The sequence below is a fragment of the Chiloscyllium plagiosum genome, unplaced genomic scaffold, assembly GCF_037043375.1.
Source record: "Chiloscyllium plagiosum isolate Xiang-an unplaced genomic scaffold, Cpla_swu_hap1 HiC_scaffold_9, whole genome shotgun sequence".
NCBI lineage: Eukaryota > Metazoa > Chordata > Chondrichthyes > Orectolobiformes > Hemiscylliidae > Chiloscyllium > Chiloscyllium plagiosum.
Window position 1 is genome coordinate 119,935,060 of NW_028270147.1, and position 25,379 is coordinate 119,960,438.

The 25,379-nt window shown below is 47.4% G+C and overlaps 1 protein-coding gene and 1 pseudogene across 1 annotated transcript in view; one reads left to right on the forward strand and one right to left on the reverse strand.

The window, feature by feature from the left end:
• LOC148149284 (centrosome-associated protein 350-like) overlaps positions 1 to 25,379 on the reverse strand; it is a 989,460-nt pseudogene that overhangs the window by 892,745 nt on the left and 71,336 nt on the right.
• The window catches only part of LOC148149289 (immunoglobulin kappa light chain-like), a 41,101-nt gene that overhangs the window by 4,130 nt on the left and 11,592 nt on the right, over positions 1 to 25,379 (forward strand). Inside the window, exons 2-3 of the mRNA XM_087990302.1 lie at positions 4,907 to 5,181; positions 17,602 to 17,749. Of these exons, the coding sequence (XP_087846428.1) occupies positions 4,907 to 5,181; positions 17,602 to 17,749 (423 nt within the window). The remainder of the gene's footprint in view (positions 1 to 4,906; positions 5,182 to 17,601; positions 17,750 to 25,379) is intronic.

Consider the following 25,379-nt stretch of genomic DNA (forward strand, 5'->3'; position numbering starts at 1 on the left):
AACAATCACGAACCTATCTATCTCTGTCTTAAATACACTCAGTGACTTGGCCTCCACTGCTCTCTGTAACAATGAGTTCCACAGATTCCCCACCCTCTGGCTGAAGAAATTCCTCCTCATCTCAGCTCAACAGGGTTGGACCTTCATTCTGAGGCTGTGCCTTGGTTACCTTGTCTCTCCTGTTTTTGGAAACATCTTCTCTGCATCCACTCTATCCAGGCCTGTCAGCATTCTGTAAATTTCAAGAAGGTCCCTCCTCATCCTTCTAAACTCCATCGAGTACAGACCCAGAATCCTCAACCATGCCTCATATGACAAGCCCTTCATCCCCAGGATCATTCTTGTAAACCCCTTCAATGCCAGCACATTGTTTCTTAGAATATGGGTCCCAAATCTGCTCACAATATTCCAAATTCAGTCTGACCAGAGCCTTACACAGCCTAAGGAGTACATCTCTGCCCTTGTATTCTAGCCATATTGAAATGAATGCTAACATTTCATTTGCCTTCCCAAGCACAAACTGGACCTGCCTGTTAACCTTAAGAGAAACCTGACTGAGGTTTGTGCTTTAGATCTCCAAATGCTTTCCTTATTTAGAAAATACCTCCACACCCTGACTCCATTGATTCCTGAAAGATCATCACCAGTGTCCCCATAATCTCCTCAGTGATATCCTTCAGAACACACTGGTGTAGTTCATCCAGTCTGGGTGAGTTATCCACATTCAGACCTTTCAGCTTCCCCAGTACCTCCTCCTTAGTGATGGCCACTACACTCCCCTCTGCCCCCTGACAGTCTTGAAGTACTGGGACATTGCTGGTGTTTTCCATTGTGCAGTCTGATGTAATGTATGGATTCAATGCCTCGGCTTTTTCTTCATTTTCCTATTATTCTTTTTCCAATGTCTATTTCTACCTCCCTCTTCATTTTTATATGTCTGATGAAACTCTTGCAATCTTCTTTTATATTACTTGTTCGCTTTCCCCCACATTTCACCTTCTGTCCCTGAATGTTTTTTTTTTAGTTATCCTCTACAGGTTTTTAAAGATTTCCTAACCCTCTGGCTTCCCACTATTCTCCACCACATTGTATGCCTTTTCCTTTTGCTTTTATGCTGTCCTTGACCTCCCCCATCAGCCATGGTTGCCTTGTCCTCCCCTTAGTCTGTTTCTTCTTTTTCAGGAGGAATTCCTGCTCTGCTTCCTGAATTACTCCCAGAAACTCTGCTGTTTGCTGCCCCACCATCTTACCTGCTCGGCTCCCCTTCCAATCAACTCTGGCCAGCTCCTTCCTCATGTCTTTGTACTTACCTTTACTCAATTGAAATACTGTTCCATCTGATTGCAGCTTCTCCCTCTCAAACTACAGTGGGAATTCTATCATATTATGGTCACTTATCCAGAGGGATACTTTCATCTTCAGCTCACTAACCAAGTTTGCCTCATTACACATTACTGAATCCAAAACTGCCTGTTCCAAATGATCAACCACAAGCTGTTTCAAAAACCATCTTGTAGACAATCCATGAAATCCTTTTGTTGAGATGCACTACCCAGTCCTCCTATCCACTGAAGTCTGCCATAACATTTTGTATTTGGCTTTTCTGTCTCTAGTTCCCAACTTCGAGCTCAGCACTGTCTCCATAACTTGTCCTACCGGCCTATCTTCTTTTCCACCTATCCACTCCACCCTCCCACCCCCTATTGTGCTCAACTATTGTACTCTATGCTACTTTCTCCCCACCCCCACCCTCCTCTCACTTTTCTCTCCACCCTTCAGGCTGTCTGCCTCTATTCCTGATGAAGGGCTTTTGCCCGAAACGTTGATTTTACTGCTCGTCGGATGCTACCTGAAGTGCTGCGCCAATCCAGCACCACTCTCATCTAGAATCTGGTTTCCAGCATCTGCAGTCATTGTTTTTACCCTGTTCTGTCTCCTGATTGATTTCCTTCCCCACACCCTGGTTACTGCTTGGAGACCTGAACATAACTTGCATCAGATTCTTGATTTATTGTGGTTCCTCAACTCTACCCACACAGATTCTACACTTTCTGACTCTCTCACTTCTTGCTATTGATTGAATTTTATTTCAGGGAGAAAGTGAGGTCTGCAGATGCTGGAGATCAAAGTTGAAACTTTATTGCTGGAACAGCACAGCAGGTCAGGCAGCATCCAGGGAACAGGAGATTCGACGTTTCGGGCACAGGCCCTTCTTCAGGAATGAGCAGAGAGTGTTCAGCAGGAGAAGATAAAAGGTAGGGAGGAGGGACTTGGAGGAGGGGCGTTGGAAATGTGATAGGTGGAAAGAGGTCAAGGTGAGGGTGATAGGTTGGAGTAGGATGGAGGCGGAGAGGACAAGAAGAAGACTGCAGGTCAGGAAGGCGGTGCCGGGCTGGAGGGATTCGGCTGAGACAAGGTGGGGGGAGGGGGGATGAAGAAACTGGTGAAGTCCAAGTTCATCCGCTGTGGTTGGAGGGTTCCCAGTCGGAAGATAAGACGCTCCTCCTCCGACCGTCGCGTTGTTGTGGTTTGGCGGTGGATGAGTCCAATGACCTGCATATCCTCGGTGGAGTGGGAGGGGGAGTTGAAATGCTGTGCTACAGGGTGATTGGGTTGGTTCATCCGGGTGGCCCAGAGGTGCTCTCTGAATCGCTCCGCAAGTAGGCGGCCTGTCTCCCCAATATAGAGGAGGCCACACCGGCTGCAGCGGACGCAGTAGATGATGTGGGTGGAGGTGCAGGTGAATCTGTGGCGGATATGGAAGTTTCCTTTGGGGCCTTGGAGAGAAGTGAGGGGGGAGGTGTGGGCGCAAGTGTTGCACCTCCTGCGGTTGCAAGGAAAGGTGCCGGGAGTGGAGGTTGGGTCGGTGGGGGATGTGGATCTGACAAGGGAGTCGCGGAGGGAGTGGTCTCTACGGAAAGCTGATAGGGGAGGGGAGGGAAATATATCCTTGGTGCTGGGGTCTGTTTGGAGGTGGCGGAAGTGACGGCGGATGATGCGCTGTACATGCAGATTGGTGGGGTGGTAGGTGAGGACCAGTGGGGTTCTGTCCTGGTGGCGGTTGGAGGGGCGGGGCTCAAGGGCGGAGGAGCAGGAAGTGGAGGAGATGCGGTGGAGGGCACCGTCGACCACGTCGGGGGGGAAATCGTTCCCCTCTGCTCATCTGACTGTCCTTTTGATAGGACATGGATCCTTGGATATTTAGTTCCTAGCCCGGATCCCCTTACAGCCATCTCTCTGTGATACCCACAACATCGTACCTGCCAGTTTCAATCTGCACTACACTCTCATTGTGTATACTGTGTGCATTTAAGTACAACACCCTCAGTCCTGCATTGACTGCCCTCCTTCCCATCATTGTCCACTTATCTGCTGTGCTTTACGTTCGATACCTGATCCTTTCCACACTCTGTCCTTTTACATCTTCTAGAATCTCGAATAATCTCTCCTGAGCCCTCTTCCACTTTAACTAGTTTAAATTCCTTGGAAACTCAATTTACCTTGATTTATGACATCATTTTTCTACCTCACTCGGAATGCTTCGTGCATTCAGACACAAAGTCTTTTAAGTTTGATCTCCTATTGATTTCCCTGCACTTTTATGATCCCTTTGATATTCAAAAATTCCATCCCTTCCTTTTATTTTCTGGTCACAATCAATCCTATCACTAACCAGCAATCCTACCTTCTCCTTTACCTTCCATTTTCTCATTTTCCATCCAACTGAACCAAATTCCTTTCTCTTTCCTATTCATATACCCATCCAAATGCCTTTTAAATGTTATCATACCAGCCTCCACCACTTCCTCTGGCAGCTCATTCCAAAAATGTACCACCCTCGGCAGGGATAAGTTTTGCCTTAGTTCCCATTTAGATCGTTCTCCTGATACTTTCCACCTCTGCCCTCTAGTTCTGGACTCCTTCACTCTGACCAAAATATCTTCTTGTTTCACTTGATCAATGCCCCTCATGATGTTAGAAACCTCGATATGGTCATCCCTCAGCCTCCAGCGATCCAGAGAAAATAGCCTCAGCCTATTCAGCCTCTCCCAATCACTCCAACCCTCCAACTTGGCAACATCCTTGGAAATCTTTTCTGAACCATTTTAAGGTTCCCAACATTTTTCCTACAGCAGGGAGGCCAGAATTCCACACAGTATTCCAAAAGGGGCCAAACTAATGTCCTATACAGGTGCAACAGCTCCTAACTCCAATACTCCTAGCTCCAACTCCAATGCATTGCCCAATATAGGAAAGCAAACCAAATGACTTCGTCACCCCCCTCCCCCCCCTACCTACCTGCAACTCCACTTTCAAGGAACTAACCTTTTTTGGGATGAACTGGGAGTCTTTCAGTTGTGCTTTTCCTAATCACCTTGTTCAGAAACAAACATCTTGCTTTCACTCTCAACTAAAAATAAGATAAAGGAGGTGATGATTTAATAGTACTATTGCTGAGCTGTTCATCCAGAGATCCAGATTAATGTTCTGGGGACCAGGGTTAGACTCCTGCCACAGCAGATGGTGGAATGTGAATTCAATAAAAAAATCTGCAATTAAGAGGCTAATGATGACCATGAAACAATTGTTGATTGTCAGGAAAAAGCCATCTGATTCCCTGATGTCCTTTAGGGGAGGAAACTGCCATCCTTACCATGTGACTCCAGACCCACAGCAATGTGGTTGACTCTAAACTGCCCTCTGGGTGATTAGGGATGGGCAATAAATGCTGATCCTATCAGTGACACTCATATCCCAAGAAGCAATTTAAACAATGCCTGTATATTTATGGGGTTTGTTAGGTATTGGCTACAAATGTTCAAACGGATTGTTTTGCCAGTGAATGTTCAGAGAGTTAAAATTCCTTCGAATAGCAGGGATTAAAATTGTTTCTCTTGTCTTTCAGGTCATGAGAACTCTCAGCCCAAGCTGACCTTGCTTCCCCCGTCCCTGGAGCAGGTCAATGCCAAGGGCACTGCCACCCTGGTGTGCCTTGCCAATCACTTCTATCCCGATGAGCTGGAGGTGCAGTGGAAGAAGGATGGTGCAGTCATTTCGGACGGGGTTCAGACCAGCAACTACCTGCGAGCTTCAGACAGCACCTACAGTGTCAGCAGCCTGCTGACCCTCTCTGGGTCTGACTGGGAGTCCAACGCTCGCTTCTCCTGTGCCCTCATCCACGTGACTCTCCCCTTTCCCCTCAACAAGAGCATCAGGAGATCAGAATGTGTGTAGAGTGTTGGAGACAGTCCACAGAGGAGACACAACTTTAAAAAGAACAGGGCTGAGCTGGCAGGGCAAAGGTCATTGTCAGCACTGAATTTCAAGTCTCTTCCATCTCATGACTGGCTCAGAGACATTTCCGAGTTTCAGGGGTTATGGCAGTTCATTAGGATACTGTAGATAGAGCTTTACACTATGTCAAACCCCATGCAGTCCCTGTTCTGGGAGTGTTTGATGGGGACAGAGTTGACTTGTGATGCCAAGTAAAATCCCTTGAAGTTGCTGGAGACTGTCAGCTGTACAAAACAATGTGAACCTCAGAATTCTCTGCTTCAGTAAACAAGATCTCCTTCCTGCTCAGCTGCCACTTCCAATTTAAGGTTTTGTCACAGTTTGAAGGGACAGGATTCTCATGTTATTGAGAAAACCTCCACAAGTGTTTTCCTCAAGCTCCAATGTGGCTGTGAATTTGTGCCTTTTCCTCTGACTGGGCTGTTAATTGCAGTCTGTTTTCTGTCAATGTCAGTCTGGAAAAGCGAATAAAGATGAAGAATTTTCAGTCTCTGTCTCTGTGTGCGTTGGAGATTGACCACTCCATTCAGCTGATTGGCTGCAGTTCAGCATGGCATTGTCACAATTGGCTGATTGGCCTGTCAATCAATGATACATCCGTTGTAGAGCATACTGACAGCCAATCATCAATCACTTTCAAATGATCCCTTTGATCTGGAATCATTGGAGGTTACAAGATTCCAAAGAGATCTCCATTAATGACCACCTGAACCATCTCTGACACCTCCCTCCCTTCCTGGACCTCTCCATCTCCATTAATGATGAGCGATTTGACACTGACATTTTTTACAAACCCACCGACACCGAGGATTCCACCTCTTCCCAACCTACCTCTTGCAAAAATGCCATCCTGTATTCCCAATTCCTCCGCCTCCACCATATTTGCTCCCAGGAGGACCAGTTCCACCACAGAACACACCAGATGGCCTCCTTCTTTAGAGACCGCAATTTCCCTTCCCACGTGGTCAAAGATACGCTCCAACGCATCTCGTCCACATCCCACCCCTCTGCCCTCAAACCCCACCCCTCCAACCGTAACAAGGACAGAACCCCCATGGTGCTCACCCTACCAACCTTCGCATAAACCACATCATCCGACGACATTTCAGCCACCTCCAAACGGACTCCACCACCAGGGATATATTTCCCTCCCCACCCATTCCTGCTTTCCGCAAAGACTGTTCCCTCCGTGATTATCTGGTCAGGTCCACGCCCCCCAACAACCCACCCTCCCTTCCTGGCACCCTCCCCTGCCACCGCAGGAATTGCAAAACCTCTGCCCACACCTCCTCCCTCACCTCCATCTAAGGCCCCAAAAGAGCCTGCCACATCCATCAAATTTTTACCAGCACAACCACCAATATCATTTATTGTATCCGTTGCACCCGATGCAGTCTCCTCTAAATTGGGGAGACTGGACGCCTCCTAGCAGAGCGCTTTAGGGAACATCTCCGGGACAACCACACCAATCAACCCCACTGCCCTGTGGCCCAACATTTCAACTCCCCCTCCCACTCTGCCCAGGACATGCAGGTCCTGGGCCTCCTCCACTGCCGCTCCCTCACCACCCGACGCTTGGAGGAAGAACGCCTCATCTTCCCCCTCGGAACACTTCAATCCCATGGCATCAATGTGGATTTCACCAGTTTCCTCATTTCCCCTTCCTCAACCTCACCCCAGCTCCAAACTTCCAGCTCAGCACCATCCTCATGACCTGTCCTACCTACTTATCTTCCTTTCCACCTATCCACTCCACCATCCTCTCTGACCTATCACCTCCATCCCCACCCCCATTCACCTATTTTACTCTATGCTATTTTCTCCCCAAACCCGTCTCATTTATCTCTCCACTCTGCAGGCACCCTACCTCTATTCCTGATGAAGGGCTTTTGCCCGAAACATTGATTTTCCTGCTTCTCGGATGCTGCCTGACCTGCTGTACTTTTCCAGCACCACTCTGATCTAGACTCTGGTTTCCAGCATCTGCAGTCCTTGTTTTTACCTAGAAACAGAAAGCTGTTAGGACTCAATAATTACAATCTTAGGCATTCCCTCCTCACTCTGTGGTCCAGGCTCAGGTGCTGGGATTGCACTCTGCACTCTTTGCTGCAAGCTGTGTTATACCTGAAATAATCTGAGGCCAATCTGCAGGCTGCGTGTCCCTCTGAGTGCAGGTGTATTACATAATGCTGCCTGTAGGTGTCATTCTGAGTGTGGGTGTGCTATTCAGAGAGACTCCTACAGGCAGCATGGAGTGTGAGCATGTTACTCAGTGCTGCCTGACTCTCTGAGTGTATGTGTTACTCAGTGTTGCCTGTAGGTGTCTCTGTATGTGCGTGTGTGTGTTATTCTGCACTGGCTGTAGGCAATGCAATGATTTGGAGATGCCGGTGTTGGACTGGGGTGTACAAAGTTAAAAATCACACAACACCAGGTTACAGTCCAACAGGTTTAATTGGAAGCACACTAGCTTTCGGAGCACCGCTCCTTCATCAAGGGAGTATCCTCCACAACCACCTGATGATGGAGTGACTATAACCAGGTGTTGTGTGATTTTTAACTTTGTATCTCAATGAGTGGGAGTGTGTTACTCTGTGCTGTCTGTCGGTGTCTCTGAGGTATTTGTCTCTGAGTGATAGGTAGAGAATGGGCTTTGTGATGGGGATTGAAGATTAGGCTCTAATGTTGTCAAATCTCGGAAGAAAAACAATTCAGTCTGACATGGCAGCTCATTGAGGTGGCCAAGGTTAAAAATCACACAACACCAGGTTATAGTCCAACAGGTTTCTTTGGAAGTACAAGCTTTCGGAGCACTGCTCCTTCATCAGGCAGCTAGTGGGACAGGATCATAGTTCACAGCATTCACAGTGAAATTGAGATGGCAGCTGAGAAAGGTGAATACTGAGAGTGCATTCTCAGTAAGGGAGGGATTTCAGAGGCAGTGCACACTGTGCTCCCTAATGTGCTCCCCAATTACAAGGGGACTTTCTGGAGCCGGGGTCATTGCAGTAGTGGCTGTCTGCTCAGCCAATGCTGACTAGCCATAGTCGTATTTCAATGGTCAATTAGCTCGAAACTAGATACAGCAATATTGCCTTACAGGGAGGAGAGCAGTGAGTGAGGTTGAATTCATGCAGCTCCAAGAGGGATTGCAGTGGATTAATGAAGGGTGCTACCACCACAAAGGTGCCACCTTCACTCCCCCTGCCTCAGCTGTGGTAACCCTCAGGTTAAACACACCACCGGTCATCTCTGTCTGTAATGAGCGAGTGGGACTATGCTCCTCTGGGATGATATCCACTTTCCTGGGAGCTGGAGGGAAGGAGAAAGTGAAGACTGCAGATGGTGGAGATCAGAGTCAAGAGTGTGTTTCTGGGAAACCACAGCAGGTCAGGCAGCATCCGAGGAGCAGGATAATCAATGGTTTGGGCATAAGCTCTTCATCAGGAATGGAGGGAAGGCCAACCTCACCCAAAGGCAGCACAGGCTGGATCGAAGGGGCATCAAGAGTAAGCATGGGGAGATTGAGGTTGACAGAAGGAGGGGGTTGGTTGGCAGGTTGTTATTCAGAGTCAGGTACCAGAGTATCAGTCCTTCTGATGCTCCCCTTTTTATCTTTTTTTCTTTTTTATTCCACCTAACTGCGGTAGTGCTTATTTTTTCCCCAGCACCCATGGTGTGTGTGTGCAGGTGTGAGACACAGTGAAAGACACAAAGTGCATGAGTGTTTATTCAATTTCCACCACCAGGAAGATAGGAAAACACCCGAGTGGCCAGTGACAAACACTGCACTTCACATCAAAGGGCAATGCTGTGTGATCAAAACAGTGAAGGGGAGGGTAGGGACTAAATCAAAATAGAGTTGGAGGGGGAAATAATGCACTCCACTCCCTGTGGCGCCCACCCCTCCCTGAACAACTCCAGGGTGTTGGTGGACACCATGTGCTCCTTCTCCAAGGACACCCGGGCTCTAACGTAACCGCGGAAGAGGGGCAGGCAGTCGGCCCTAACGACCCACTCCACGGCCCGCTGCCTGGACCTGTTTATGGCCAGTTTGGCCAGGCCCAGGAGCAGACCCACGAGGAGGTCTTCAGACCTGCCCTCCCTCCTCCGTACCGGGTGCCCGAAGATCAGGAGCGTGGGACTGAAGTGCAACCAAAAGCAGAGGAGGAGGTTTTTAAGAAAATCAAAAAGGGAGTGCAAACCCCTACACCCAATATATACATGGTCCATGGACTCCACAGCGCCACAGAACAAGCAGTTGGGCTGGGAGTCCGGGAACCACCGCAATCTGCGGTTGCAGGGGACTGCTGCGTGCAGCACCCTCCACCCCAGATCCCCGAGAGAAAGGGGAGGACTCCCGGGTAGAGAGCCCTCCACTGGGGATCCCCACCACCTGGTGGCAAATGGGCACGCCAAGGCGTGTCCGGACGGTGGATGAGGGAGAAGAGGTGGATGGTGTGCAGCAGCAGTCTATATAGGGCCCTTCTTTTCACATCCCTAAATGAGACAAAATTAAAATTTCAGAGGTGGCACAGGCTCCCGCGGTTGTGGGGCACAGGCTCCCGCGGGAAGTACGGGACCTTGGGGCCAATGTGAAATTCCGTCCGGGCTGGGGTGAGCACGGACGGGATCCCACCGCACACCTGAGCATCCTCCAACTGGTGCACTACGTCGGGTCCGAGCATCACCGTTTTAAGGCGTCGGATGGCGGTGGCCATGTACCGGACGTCTACCGCTGCCCTGCCTGCTATGTCCTGCGGCAGTGTCCAGCCCAGGCCCCTGGCACCCAGCACGTCCCCGACCCTGGTCGCCTTCGCCGCCACGGCCCTCCCCTCCGACAGCCACTCGAACCCGCGAGTACAGAGGTGCGGATTCCTGAGCAACGACTCCCTGACAACAGCTGCTACTCCAGCCAGAGGGTAGGCGCGACGCGATTCGACCATGTTCCAGACAGTGATCAGGTCCTGGTAAAAGACAGGCAGCGTCTTGAGGACGACCTCCAAACCGTCACGGTCAACGAACAGGAGCTGCGTGTCGTAGTTGAGGTTACGCATGCTCCCCTTTTTTTTTTTTTTTTTCTTCTTTTTTTTTTTTTTTTAAATTTAACCCCCACACTACCACCTAAGTGCGGTAGTGCTTATTTTATCCCCAGCACCCATGGTGTGTGTGTGCAGGTCTGAGACACAGTGAAAGACACAAAGTGCACCAATCTTTATTCAATTTCCACCACCAGGAAGATAGGAAAACACCCGAGTGGCCAGTGACAAACACTGCCCTTCACAGCAAGGGACAGTGCTGTGTGATCAAAACAGTGAAGGGGAGGGTAGGGACTAAATCAAAATAGAATTGGAGGGAGAAATGATGCACTCCACTCCCTGCGGCGCCCACCTCTCCCTGAACAACTCCAGGGTGTTGGTGGACACCGCGTGCTCCTTCTCCAAGGACACCCGGGCTCTAACATAACCGCGGAAGAGGGGCAGGCAGTCGGCCCTAACGACCCCCTCCACGGCCCGCTGCCTGGACCTGTTGATGGCCAGTTTGGCCAGGCCCAGGAGCAGACCCACGAGGAGATCTTCAGACCTGCCCTCCTTCCTCCGTACCGGGTGCCCAAAGATCAGGAGCGTGGGACTGAAGTGCAGCCAGAAACAGAGGAGAAGGTTTTTCAGAAAATCAAAAAGGGAGTGCAAACCCCTACACCCAATATATACATGGTCCATGGACTCCACAGCGCCACAGAACAAGCAGTTGGGCTGGGAGTCCGGGAACCACCGCAATCTGCGGTTGCAGGGGACTGCTGCGTGCAGCACCCTCCACCCCAGATCCCCGAGAGAAAGGGGAGGACTCCCGGGTAGAGAGCCCTCCACTGGGGATCCCCACCACCTGGTGGCAAATGGGCACGCCAAGGCGCGTCCGGACGGTGGATGAGGGAGAAGAGGTGGATGGTGTGCAGCAGCAGTCTATATAGGGCCCTTCTTTTCACATCCCTAAATGAGACAAAATTAAAATTTCAGAGGTGGCACAGGCTCCCGCGGTTGTGGGGCACAGGCTCCCGCGGGAAGTACGGGACCTTGGGGCCAATGTGAAATTCCGTCCGGGCTGGGGTGAGCACGGACGGGATCCCACCGCACACCTGAGCATCCTCCAACTGGTGCACTACGTCGGGTCCGAGCATCACCGTTTTAAGGCGTCGGATGGCGGTGGCCATGTACCGGACGTCTACCGCTGCCCTGCCTGCTATGTCCTGCGGCAGTGTCCAGCCCAGGCCCCTGGCACCCAGCACGTCCCCGACCCTGGTCGCCTTCGCCGCCACGGCCCTCCCCTCCGACAGCCACTCGAACCCGCGAGTACGGAGGTGCGGATTCCTGAGCAACGACTCCCTGACAACAGCTGCTACTCCAGCCAGAGGGTAGGCGCGACGCGATTCGACCATGTTCCAGACAGTGATCAGGTCCTGGTAAAAGACAGGCAGCGTCTTGAGGACGACCTCCAAACCGTCACGGTCAACGAACAGGAGCTGCGTGTCGTAGTTGAGGTTACGCATGCTCCCCTTTTTATCTGTCAGCCAGGGCTCCCTGATTGGACAAAGTTAACAGCCCATCAAGGAACTCATATTTTATTGGAAACAAAAAATTTATTGAACAAGGAGCACAAGAGCTAAACAACACAAGACAAAATGAATAGTTTTGTTACGAACGTCACAAATGAGATTTGGGAAATCAGATTTTCATTCTGGGTGATGGGAATCTGGAATGGACTGTCACAGACTCCACAGACTCCACAGTGTGGAAACAGGCCATTTGGCACAACAAGCCAACACCAACCCTCTGAAGACAGACTCCCCGAGACCCATTCCCCTGCCCATTTACTCAACATCTCCCCTGACTGACAGCTTCTTGATCACTGTGGCAATTTTAGAATGGCCAATTCACCTAACCTGCACATCTTTGGATTGTGGGAGGAAACTGGAGCACACGGAAGAAACCCACACAAACACAGGGGAAGCGTGTAAACTCCACAAAGACAGTCACCTCGGGCTGGAATCGAACCCAGGTCCCTGGTGCTGTGAGGCAGCAGAGCTAACCACTGAGCCACCATACCGCACATTAAAGAAAATGACAAATAGTTGAGCTTTTGTTAAACTCCGTGAGCCTGACAGGATATAACTTATAAACACACAACCCTCTGTTAGTGAAGGTAGTGGAGGCTGGAAACCTTACAACCTTTAAAAATCATAACGTTCAACGATTTGAGATAAGTGCAGGAAATTGGGATTGGAGTGCCTTTAGCGGTAGTTATGTCAGTGCAGACTCAATGGGCCAAAGGGTCTTTTCTGTGCTGTATCAATCTATGCTCCATGCTGAGAGGGCAGTGCAGGTTAATGGTGACTAGGTTAGACAGTTCCAAGATGGCAAACTCATCATCAAGGGTCAGAGGAATTGGCTCAAGCTTCAGTGAAGGCCCAAGTAAGTGCTTGGGAGGAGAGTCAAGGCTAATGGAGGCAAAGTTAATGGAGACTGAGTGAGGGCGCAGGGTGCTGACTGGCATCTCCAGGGATTGCAGTGAGGCATGTGGGGACAAGAGGGGAGTGTGTAGGGAGGGAGTGCACTTCCAGTTGAAATGCGACCTTTGCCTGCAGCAACATGACCTTCAGCACCAGGGGGTGTCCCTTACTGTGTCAGACTCACTGGTTGCTCTCTGTGTGATTCCACACAGCCACCCATGTGGTCACCACGTAAGGTCTTGATCTTGTCTACACTACTGTCTACACTACCATCTGCAATTACTGTCTGGACCTTCTGTCTACAATACCATCTGCTCCCACCATCTGGACCCTTGGTCTGCACCACCGTCTGTACCCACTGTCTGCACCCAGTGTCCACAGCCACTGTCTAGTCCCTCTGATTGCACCCACCATCTACACCCACTGTCTATACCGCTGTCTGCACCCTCTATCTACACCTCCCATCTTTCTGCTGTTGTAAGATTGTATCCAATGGTTCCATTGAGATTACTGCACCCGAAGCCTGAATTTTAGAACCAGCAATGATTGTCTTCTAACCCTGACCGACAAAGTCTGTGATCCATGTAATGGAAAATTAACAAAATTAACATTTACTCTGAAATCTGAAAGTCAGTGCTTGACTTAAATCAAAACTTTCTGACACTTTGCTGGAGTCTGCTGTCGAGGGACAGCTTGTCTCTGCGCAACTTTGTAAACATTCAACAAGAGAAAAATATAAGAACAGTATGTCCGCAAAAGAATAACAACTCAAATCTTCACAGTCTTTGTCCTTGAGAGTGTGATAAGAAACAGTATAAGGTGAATATCTGAATTATACTCAGGGCCCTTGCACAAGGCATTTTTGTCAAGTGCATGTGGTCCCTACGCAATACAGAGGTTAAAAAAATTTAATAAAGCTCTCTTTGGTTGCTCTTGCTTATAGTTGAGTCGAGTCAATTTAATTTCCACAACATTCCACAATGGGTTGATTAATATTGATTACTGAATGCTATTTGATTTCTGTGATGGCAGGACTGACGTATAAGGAGAGGTTGAGCTGGTGAGGATTGTATTCACTGGAGTTTAGAAGAATGAAGAAAGGGAATCTTGTGGAAAGCTATAAAATTGGAACAGGATGAGACAAATTAGATGGAGGAAGGATGTTCCCAATCGTGGGGGAGTCCAGAACCAGGGCTCATAGTTTAAGGTTAAGGGGAAAACTCTATAGGATAGAGATGAGAAAAAATGTTTTCACCCAGAGAGTGGTGAGCCTGTGGAATTCTGTCACAGAAAGTGGTTGAGGTCAAAACATTACGTTTTCAAGAAGGAGGTAGATATAGCTCTTGTGGCTAAAGAATCAAGGGATATGGAGTAGGGAGGGATTATAGTAATGTGCTTGAAGATCAGCCACAATCATATTGAATGGCAGAGTAGGCTGGAGGGGCCAAATGGCCTGCTCCTGCTCCTATCCTCTATGTTTCAATGTAGAGTATAATAGATTGTCAGGTGGAGATCACTCTGTCAGATGGGTAAGTGTCCATTCACAGATTCCCCCCACACCACTCCCCTTCCATTTTAATTGGGTCCACTCCTCCTGTTCTTATGTCTTTGCTATCTGACCAGTGGCCACACCTCCCCTTCACCACCCCGGCAGGGAGCTGTGCTTATAACCCATCCTTCCTTATAATTTGCTAACTGGGTGATGTGGTGGTCGTGTTTTCAAAAACAGGAAGAGCTGAATTCTTATCGCCTCTTGTGCTTATTTTGTTGTGTGCCTCCCTCAATATGAGTGACATAGCACTGCTGCTTCACAGAGCCAGGGACCTAGGTTCGAGCGTCATACAGCACAGAAATAGGCCCTACGGCCCACCACGTCAATGTCGACCACCACACACTAAACTACACTAATCCCATTTACCCACAGTTTTCTGGAGCCTATTATGCCCTGGAATTAAAAGTGCTCTTCCAAATGTTTTTTAAAGTTTGTGAGATTTTCAGCCTGCACCACCCTCTCAGGCAGCATGTTCCATATACCTACCACACACTGGGTCAAAAAATACTTCCACCTTAATTTTATGACCCCTGGTCTTAAACAGATCTGGATGAGGAGCGGAGGCTGCAGAACAGTGTGAGAGGTCAGGAGTGGAGAGAGGGAGAACAGTGTGAGGGTGAGGAATGGAGGCTGGAGCAGGAAGACGCTTGTGTTCTGGAAAGCAGCACAAATAGAGAAGAGATCCAAGAGCTGGTAGGAATAGTCTCCATGCTTCCTAACAGTAGCTTTATGGTGGGAAAGAGAATAAATCAGGAGATAATGAGGGCCTGGAATAAAGGCTGCTTATTAATTACAAATGACTTTAATCCTCATGCTGATTATTTATAGTCAGATTTTTATTTTTCATTCATTCACGGGATGAGAACGTCACTGACTCACACAACATTTATTGCCCACCCCTAATTGCCCCAGAGGGCAGTTAACAGTCAACCACATTGCTGTGGGATTTGATTCCCATGTAGGCCAGACCAGGGAAGGATGGCAGTTCCCTTCCCTAAAGGACATTAATGAACCTGATGGATTTTCCTGACAATCGACGTAGGCTCGTAGTCATCATTCGACTCTTAATTGCAGATTTTAAAAAACTGAATTCAAATTCCATCATCTGCCATGATGGGATTTTTGTTTGTGTCCCCAGAACCATATCTGGGTCTCTGTGCATTAATCACAGAAGGTTAGTGTGTAGGTACAGCAAGTCATCAGGAAAGCTCATAGAATGAGTCTGTTGTGAGGGGAAACTGAATGCAAGACTTCATTGAAACATGCAAGATCCTGAGGGGACTTGACCGGGTGAATGTGAAAAGCCTCTTGTGGGAGAATCCAGAACTAGGGATCACTGTTTAAAATGAAGGGAGAGTCTATTCAAAACAGAGATTGGGAAACATATTTTTACTCTCAGAGGTTGTCAGTCCTTGGAATTCCCTTCCTTAAAAGGCAGTGGATGCAGAATTCAGAATCTCTCCAGTGTGAAAACAGGACCTTCAGCCCAACAAGTCCACACAAACTAATCCAGACCCATTCCCCTACCCTATATTTACCCTAGGAAGAGGTAGATAGATTCTTGATGACTGAAGGGATTGAACATTGTCGTAGAATGTAGAGTTGATGTTAAAATCAGATCAACCATGATCTTATTGAATGGGTGAGCAGGGTCAAAGGGCCGAGTGGCCTACTTTTGTTCCCTGCCCATATGTTGCCTCATACACCTTCGCATGAACAAAGACTGTGCCTCGTATTTTCTACCTGCAGATTAAACTGCTTGTGCAATCGGCCTCATCTGCACAGTGTTTCCTCCAGCCTTTCACCAGGACAGGTTAAAGATAATGGTCCCAAAATCAATTCATTAACTTTGTAAGTTGGTTTATTTAAAACAATAAAACACATTACAAGTCATGAAGCAGACATGACAGCAAGCAAAAATAGGCAGCACGGAGGCTCAGTCGTTAGCACTGCTGCCTCACCGTGCCAGTGACCTGGGTTCAATTCCAGCCTTTGGCGACTGTCTGTATGGAGTTTGCAAATTCTTCCTGTGTCTGTGTGGGTTTCCTCCGGGTGCTCTGGTTTGTCCCACAGTCCAAAGCTGTGCAGGTTAGGTGAATTGGTCATGCCAAATTGCCCATGGTGTTCAGAGATGTGTAGGTTAGGTGCAGTTGTCAGGGAAAATGTAGAGTGGGTGAGTGGGATTCCACAATATTGTGATTCTGTGATACAAATGTAAGTTCCTGCTTTCCATTCTAGCCCTGAAGCATGCATGTGGTTCTGTCGCATATCCACTCAAGAGATGGCAACCCTTTGAAGACAGGAGCAGCCTCTATTCTTTTGGAAAGTACTTCTTCCACTCTGTGTCCTTCACAGCCTTGTAGACAGCAACAATGAGATCGGGAAATAACCCAAAGCTATAATCTTCTGGGCTCTTCATTAAACGGTGGAACCTGAAAAATACAATTAATGTCCAAGTCAATGAAGATATTTCTCAGCAATCCCTAAATGCTGAGTTTTAGTACTCAGCAGGCCCCAGGAGTCAAAATAACTGAGTAGATCATTGCTCTGAATTGCTTATAAATTTCACTTTCACATTTCTGGAGGCTTTGATCAAAAAGGTTGCTTACCCCTCTCCAATATACAGCTTAAATTCAGCTCCAACTCCCAACCATCCAGCTGAGAGCGGAGCCCTGTACAAACTGGAACCTGGTCAGTGGGAGCACTGTCACCTCTGTCTCAGAAGCTTTGTCTATTTAAACCAGAGAGTTAGTCAGAGAGTTATTCGGCACAGAACAGACCCTTCAGTTCAACTCATCCATGCCAAACAGATATCCTAAATTAATCTCATCCCATTTGCCAGGATTTGGCCTATATCCCTCAAAACCCTTCCTATTCATTTACCCATCCAGATGCCTTTTAAATGTTGTAATTGTACCAGCCTCCACCACTTTCTCTGGCAGTTCACGCCATGCATGCACCATCCTCTGTATGAAAACGTTGCCCCTGAGATCCCTTACAGATCCTTCCCCCTCACGTTAAACCTATGCCATCTAGTTTTGGACTCACATGCCCTGGGAAAAGACTTTGGCTATCGATGCCCCTCATGATTTTATAAACCTCTATTAGGTCACCCCTCAGCCTCCACCGCTCCAGGGAAAATAGTCCCAGTCTATTCAGCCTCTCCCTACAGCTCAAACCCTCCAACCCCGGCTACATTGTTGCAAATCTTTTTTGCCCCCTTTCAAGTTGAACAACATTGTTCCTGTAGCAGGAAGACCAGAACGGAGCCCTGTATTCTCAAGGTGTCCCCACCAATGGCCACTCTAGGGGGCAGCCAGAACATGGCAGCCAGAACTCTCTCATTTTGTTGGAACGAAAGAGACTCACGATTGGTGTGTCACCTCCCAAGTACCAGGGTACGTGATGTCTCTGATCATGTTTTTGGGATTTTTGAGGGGGAGGTGGTGCAGCCCCAATTCATGGTCCACACAGGCACCAGCGACATACGTAGGAAGAAAGGTGGGGATTTAAGACAGGAATTCAGGGAACTAGGGTGGAAGCTTAGAGCTAAAACAAACAGAGTTGTTATCTCTGGTTTGTTGCCCGTGCTAAATGCTAGGGAAGCAAGGAACAGGGAGAGAGCGGAGCTGAACACGTGGCTGCAGCGATGATGCAGGAGGGAGTGTTTTGGATTCTTGGATAATTTGAGCTCTTTCTGGGGAAAGTGGGACCTCTACAAACAGGATGGTCTACACCTGAACCAGAGGGGTACCAATATCCTGGGTGGGAAAGTTTGATAATGGTCTTCGAGGGGGAGTTTAAACTAATGTAGCAGGGGGATGGGAACCTGAATTGTAGTCCCAGTGTACAGGAGGTTGAGGGTAGTGAGGTCAGGAATAGGTTTACAAGGTCACACGATGGCACCGGAAATCAGAGTTTTGGTTTGAAATGTGTGTACTTCAATGCCAGGAGCATCCGCAAGAACAGAGAAGATGGTAAAAGAGGGAGGGGTGTGTTAATTAAGGGTAGTATTTCAGCAGCTGAGATAACATGTGAGGACTCATCCACTGAGGTAGTTTTGGCTGAGGTTAGAAACAGGAAAGGAAAGGTCACCCTGTTGGGAGTTTTCTCTAGGCCTCCAAATTGTTCCAGGGAAAGGATGGCAAAGATGATTCTCGATAGGAGTGAGTGTAACAGGGTAGTTGTTGTGGGGGACTTTAACTTCCCCAATATTGACTGGGAGTACTATAGTTCAAGTAATTTAGATGGGTCAGTTTTGTTCAATGTGTGGAGGAGGGTTTCCTGACACAGTATGTAGACAGGCCAACAAGCGGGGTGATGCCGTATTGGATTTGATACTGGGGAATGAACCCGGCCAGGTGTTAGATTTGGAGGTCAGTGAACATTTCGGCGATAGTGACCACAATTCGGTTATGGTTGCAATAGCAGTGGACAGTGATAGGTATATACTGCAGGGAAAGAGGTATAACTGGGGGAAAGGCAATTATGATGCGATTAGGCAAGATTTAGGATGCATCAGATGGGGAAGGAAACTACAGTGGATGGATACACTTGAAATGTGGAGCTTATTCAACAAACAGCTACTGTGGGTCCTTGATAAGTATATACTTATCAGACAGGGAGGTAGTTGTTGAGAGACGGAGCCGTGGTTTACTAAAGCAGTTGAAGCTCTTGTCAAGAGGAAGAAGGCGGTTTATGCAAGGATGAGGCGTGAAGGCTCAGTTTGGGGGCTTTAGAGTTATAAATTAGCCAAAAGAAATCAAAAGAGAGGGCTAAGAAGAGCCAAGAGGGGACATGAGAAATTATTGGTGGACAGGATCAAGGAAAACCATAAGGCCTTCCATAGGTATATCAGGAATTATAGAATGACTGGAGTAAGATTAGGGCCAATCTAAAGATAGTTGTGGGAAGTTGTATGTGGAATCTGAGGAGATAGGGGAAACGCTTAATGAATACTTTTCATCAGCATTTCCACTGGAAAAGGACAATGTTAGTGAGAATATGGAGATACAGGCTACGAGATTAGATGGGATTGTGGTTGACAACGAGATCATTTGAGCAATTTTGGAAGATCTGAAAACAGATAAGACAACTGGGCTGGATGGGATTTATCCTCAGATTCTCTGGGAAGCCAGGAGGAGATTGCAGAGCCTTTGGCTTTGATCTTTATGTCATCATTGTCCATAGGAGCAGTGCCAGAGGCCTGGAGAATAGCAAATGGTGTTCCCTTGTTTAAGAAGGGGAGTCGAGATAACCTTGGTAATTATAGGCCAGTGAGTCTTACTTCGGTTGTGGGTAAGGTGTTGGAAAAGATTATGAGAGATAGGAATCATAATCATCTGGAAAGGAATAATTTGATTGGAGATAGTTAACATGGTTTTGTGAAGGGCAGGTCATGCCTAACTAACCTTATTGAGTTCTTCGAGAAGGTGATAAAAAGGTGGATGAAGTTAAAGTGGTTGATGTAGTATATATGGATTTCAGTAAGGTGTTTGATAAGGTTCCACATGGTAGACTATTGCACAAAATACAGAGCTTTGTGTTTGAAGGTGATTTAATGAATTCGATCAGAAATTGGTGAGCTGAAAGAAGACAGAGGGTGGAAAATTATCATCCTGGAGCTCAGTTTCAGTGGTGTGCTGCAAGGATCTGTATTGAGGCCACTGCTCTTTGTCATGTTTATAAATGATCTGGATGTTGTTGCAGAAGGATGGGTTAGTAAATTTGCAGATGACACTAATGTAGGCAGAGTTGTAGATTGTGCTGAAGGATGTTGTGGGTTACAGAGGGACAGAGATAAGATGCAGAGCTGGGCTGAGAAATGGCAAATGGAGTTTAATGCGGAAAAGTGTGAGGTAATTCACTTCGGGAGAGATAACAGGAATACAGACTACTGGGCTAATGATAAAGTTAGAAAATCAAGTGGGCTCCAGTGCAATGTGAGCCCTTTAAAAACAAACTGGGAATTCCATGAATGAGACTAAGGGAATGGCTGATATGTACAATAATTAGTTGTGTCAGTCTTCACAGTCAAGGAATGGGATAATGCAGCTTCCATTCCAGGGAGGTTAGTAATGAATTGAAGACTGGAATTCACAAAAGTTGATACATGCCAGAAAACAGCATTGGAAAGCGAGCAGCTCTAAAGGCTGACAGATCTCCAGGACCTCAGGGGTTTAAAGGAAGGGGGAAGTGAAGAAGTTTCAGAAGCTTTTCCCATCGGGTTGCAAAGCAGCAACCATTCCTTTAGTTTGGAAAATGTCTTGCTGTAACTCCACGGGTTCAAGAAAGATGAGAGAGGGAACTGAGGAAATTATATCCTGGTCAATCTAATATCTCTTTTGGGAGTTTCATTGGAATCTATAATTAACAGCCGAGAGAATGAACATGTGGAGAATTGGAAATGGCCAACATAGATTTGTGATGGGTAGGTTCTGACTGATGGGACCAAATGCATTAATTAAAATAGTCGATAGGACGTATAGTCTCATCAACTTTCTGAAGTACTTGATTATTTCCCACAAAACAGTCTGCTGACCAAAGTTAAAACCCATGGGATTGAAGATGAATGTTTGACTTGGTTCGGAGGCTGGTTTAGTGACAGACAACAGAGAACGAAAGTGACGAGTGGTGTTCCACAAGAATTTTGTGCTGAGGTCTTAACTACTTAATAACTATGTATTAATGAGAATCATAGTTCCACATTGACACAAAGACTGATGGAATAGTAAGCAGTGCAGATGGTCTTTTTGTTTTAAACTCACACTGAGGACATGAGTATTGCTGTGTGGGCCAGCAATTATTACACATTCCTAGTTGCTGTTGAGAATCATAGAATCATTATACAGTGGGGTAAAAGGCCATTCAGACCATCAAGTTCACACCAACCCACCAAAGAGCATCCCATCTGGACCAACCCCATCCCTCTAATGTTGCATTTCCCATGGCTAACCCACCAAGCCTGCACATCCCTAGACACTACATTTAATTTAGCATGGCTAATCTACTTAACCTACACATCTATTGACTATGTGGAGGAAACTCACTCAGACATGGGGAAAATGTGCAAACACACACAGACAGTCTTCCCAAGGTGGAATTGAACCCAGGTGCCTGATGCTGTGATATACAGCATTAACCACTGAGCCACAATCCTGCCCTTTGCAAGGTGGTGCTGAGCTGCCTTCTTGAACCACTGACGTCCATGTGCTGTAGATAAACCCACAATGCTCTAAGGGATGGAATTCCAGGATCTTGACCCAGCAACACTGAAGGAACAGTAATATATTTTCAATCAGGATGCTATGTAGATTGGAAGGGAACTTGTAGGTGGTGGTGGTCTGTGTATCTGCTGCTCTTGCCCTTCTAGATGGAAATGGTCGTGGGTTGGGAAGGTGCTGTCTCAGGAGACTTGATGAATATCTGCAGTGCATCTTGTAGATGGTGCACACGGCTGCTACTGAGTATCAGTGGTGGAGGGAGTGGATGTTTGTGGATGTAGTGCCAATCAAGCAGGCTGTTTTGGACTGGATGATTTCAAGCTTCTTGACTGTTTTTGGAGCTGCACCCATCCAGGCATGTGGGGAGTAACCCATCACATTCCTATCCAAATCTTGACTGATCTTTTCTTAAATAATTTCAAGGATTGGGCATCACTTGGTATGCCAGCATTTATTGCTCAGAATCAAATGGGGTGGCACAGTGGCTCACACTGCTACCCCACAGCGCAGGAACCGGGGTTTGATTCCACCCTCTGACTGTGTGGAGTTTGCACATTCTCCCTGTGTCTGCCTGGGTTCCATCCAGGTGATCTGATTTCCTCCCACAGTCCAAATATAGGTGAGTTAGGTGGATTAGCCATGGGAAATGCAAGGTTATAGGGGATTGGGTTTGGGTGGGATGCTCTTTGGAGAGGCAGTATATGCTGAATGGCCTGTTTCCACATTATTGGGGGTTCTATGAATTTCTTCACTCAGAGGGTTTTGAGTCTTTCCCAGAGAGTTGTTGATACTTAGTCATTTGAATAAATTCAAGATGGAGATCATCCACATGTCGGAAGGCAATGGCCTAGTGGTATCATCACGAGATTGTTAATCCAGAGAGCCAAGTCATGTTCTGGGGGACCTGGGTTCAAATTCTGGCAAGGCATTTAAATTAAAAAAAACTCTGAAATTAAGAGTCTATTAATGGCCATTGTTAGGGGCAAACCCCATTGGTCCCAACAATGTCCTTTAGATTGCTGTCCTTGCCCATACCGACTGACACATGACTGCAGACCCGCAGCAATGTTGAATCATAGAATTCCTACTGTGTGGAAGAAGACCGTCAAGTCCAAGGAGCATTCCCCTCTCCTATTGCTGCAGCCCTACACTACTCACAGCCAATTCAGCTAAGCTGCACATCTTTGCACTGAGAATGGAAAACTGGAGCACCTGGAGGAAACCCACACAGACATGGGGAGAATAAGCAAACTCCACACAATCACCTGAGGGTGGACTTGAACCCAGGTCCATAGCACTGTAAGGCAGACGTGCTAGCCACTGTGTCACCCATTCCTCATCTCTGACCTAAATGTCTTTCCCCTTATCCCAGACTGTGACTCTGCTTTAGAATCCCAAGGTAGGGGCACATCCTTCCAAAATCTACCCTGTCAGGGCCCTGGAGAATTTAAAATGTTTCAGTGAAATCTCCTCCCAACCTGCTAAATTCTAGGGAATCCTGACCCAGTCCCTCCCTCGATCATTGGACAATCCCCTCAACCCGTCACATGAATTGTTGGGTTTGATCATCTCAGTAAGAGTTTCAAGGCGGGAAGGAGAAAAAAAGACTCTTTCTGCTTTGAATTGCTGCTAAAAATTTAATAAGCAGAAAAATATTGCCACTAAGTATGGTTCACATACTCTTTCTTTTCATCAAAGTGCTGCGTGAGATTTCTTATGAATTTCAGGAGGTCACTGGTGATGTCCTTATATTCTTTATTCCTGCCTTGTTTCTTGTTCATGTCATTGAGGAGAACGGAGTCAACTGAGAAGGAAATGAACAGCAGAGTTTGTTTTGTCTGCTGACTAAGTTCACCTTGCTTGCTCCTCTAAGAACCTGAAGAAGGGGCGAGGCTCTGAAAGATTATGTTTTCTAATAAACCTGTTGGACTATAATCTGGTGTCGTATGATTTTTGACCTTGTCCTCTGAGCACATTCAGGTTATTCCCACAAGCACTGCATGTTCTTGCTTCTCCTGGCCAGGAGGTGGCGATCTTAACAATGGATTTCACAATGGTCTCCATCAGAGAGGACCCACAAATCAGGGACAGCGACCAGAGATTTCAGGCTCCTCAGTCCCAGACACGAGCACAACGGGCCCCCTGGCATCCCAGGTCCCCACAGTCACTGAAATTATTTAAATGCAGCCTTTGCCATATCGGGACCCTGATTGATGCGAGACAGGCTTAAATGGGTCAATAAGATTGAGGAGTTATAGACACAGATTGCCAAGTGGAAATCTAATGTTATGGCTCCAACAGAGACTGGGCGGGACTGCGGATTCCAGAGTAAAAATTGAAAATATAGGAAAGAGGGAAAACTGCGAGAAGTGGTGGAATTGTTCTGGAGCCAGACAGTGCTAACCAACCCTAAGCCCTGAGATATGATGGAGATGAAGGGTGAACTGTGCCGGGCTTTAACTCACTGTTACCAGAGTAAAACAGGGATTATCCATTTCACAAGAGAGTGAATGGAACTAACAAACCAGGCTAACACCCACCCCGTCCCTGAGAGAGGGGGACAAGAACAGGGACATTCTCAGACAGAAAGGATGCTAAAAATGGTATCACCCCGAGAGTGAAGGGTGGGGTGGAGACACTGACAGCGACACCCTCCCAGAGAGTGGGGAAAGTAACACTGACACATTTAAAACTGTATTATCACATGCGAGAATTCAAACAGACACCCACTCCACCAAACGGTGTTGATGATGCACTGTCCTCATCAAAACACATTTGCAAACCTCTTCGTAACACATAAGGGGAGAGAAACATTGTAAAATGTATTACCATGAGTGAGGGTCCATTAAAACAAGGACCATGATGTTAAATTTTCCCAGCCGTAAACGACACTGGTGTATTGATGTCATTATCTTATTAAACAATATTAAAACCTCGGCCAAACATTTTCCTGCAGACAGTGTATTTAAAATATCAAGAGGCTTTCTGCATTGTTGGTTTGATCAGTGACGGAGCAAGGAAGCAGCAGCTGCCCCATGAACTCCAACAAAAGAATGAGAACAGGCTCTTCTTACGGAGCTGGCTCCCGAGAATCCAATTCAACAGCAGGGATCAAAGAACAAGGAAGAATACAACACAGGAACAGGCCCTTCGGCCCTCCAAGCCTGTGCTGACACATTTTGCCCTTCCATACAGAAACTGTCTTCACCTACAGGATTCGTGTCCCTCTATTCCCTTCCTATTCATGCATTAGTGCAGGTATTTCTTGAATACTTCTATTGTGTCTGCTTCCACCCCCTCCTCTGGCAGTGTGTTCCAGGTATTCAACTCGCTTTGTACGAAATACTTGCCTCACACATCTCTTTTAAATTCCCCCGCCCCACCCCTGCACCTTGAACCTCTGTTCCCCAGTAATTGACCCCTCCACCCTGGGGAAAAGCCTAATATTTTCCACCCTACCTATCTCATTCGCAACTTTATAAACTTCTATCAGGTCACGCCTCATTTTTCCGCATTGCAGTGAAAACAAACCCAGTCTATCCAACTTTTCTTCAGAACTACAATCCCCTCCCCATACCAGACAATGTCCTGGTAAACATTTTCGGCACCATCTTCAAAACATCCACATCCTTCTGGTAGTGTGGTGACCGGAACTGTATGCAATATTCCAAGTGTGGTCGAACTAAAGTTCGATAAAGCTGCAGCATAACTTGTCTATCCTTCTACTCAATGCCCCTTCCAATGAAGGCAAGCAGGCCATAAGCCTTTTTTACTGCCTTACCTCCCTGTGCTGGCACCTTCAGTG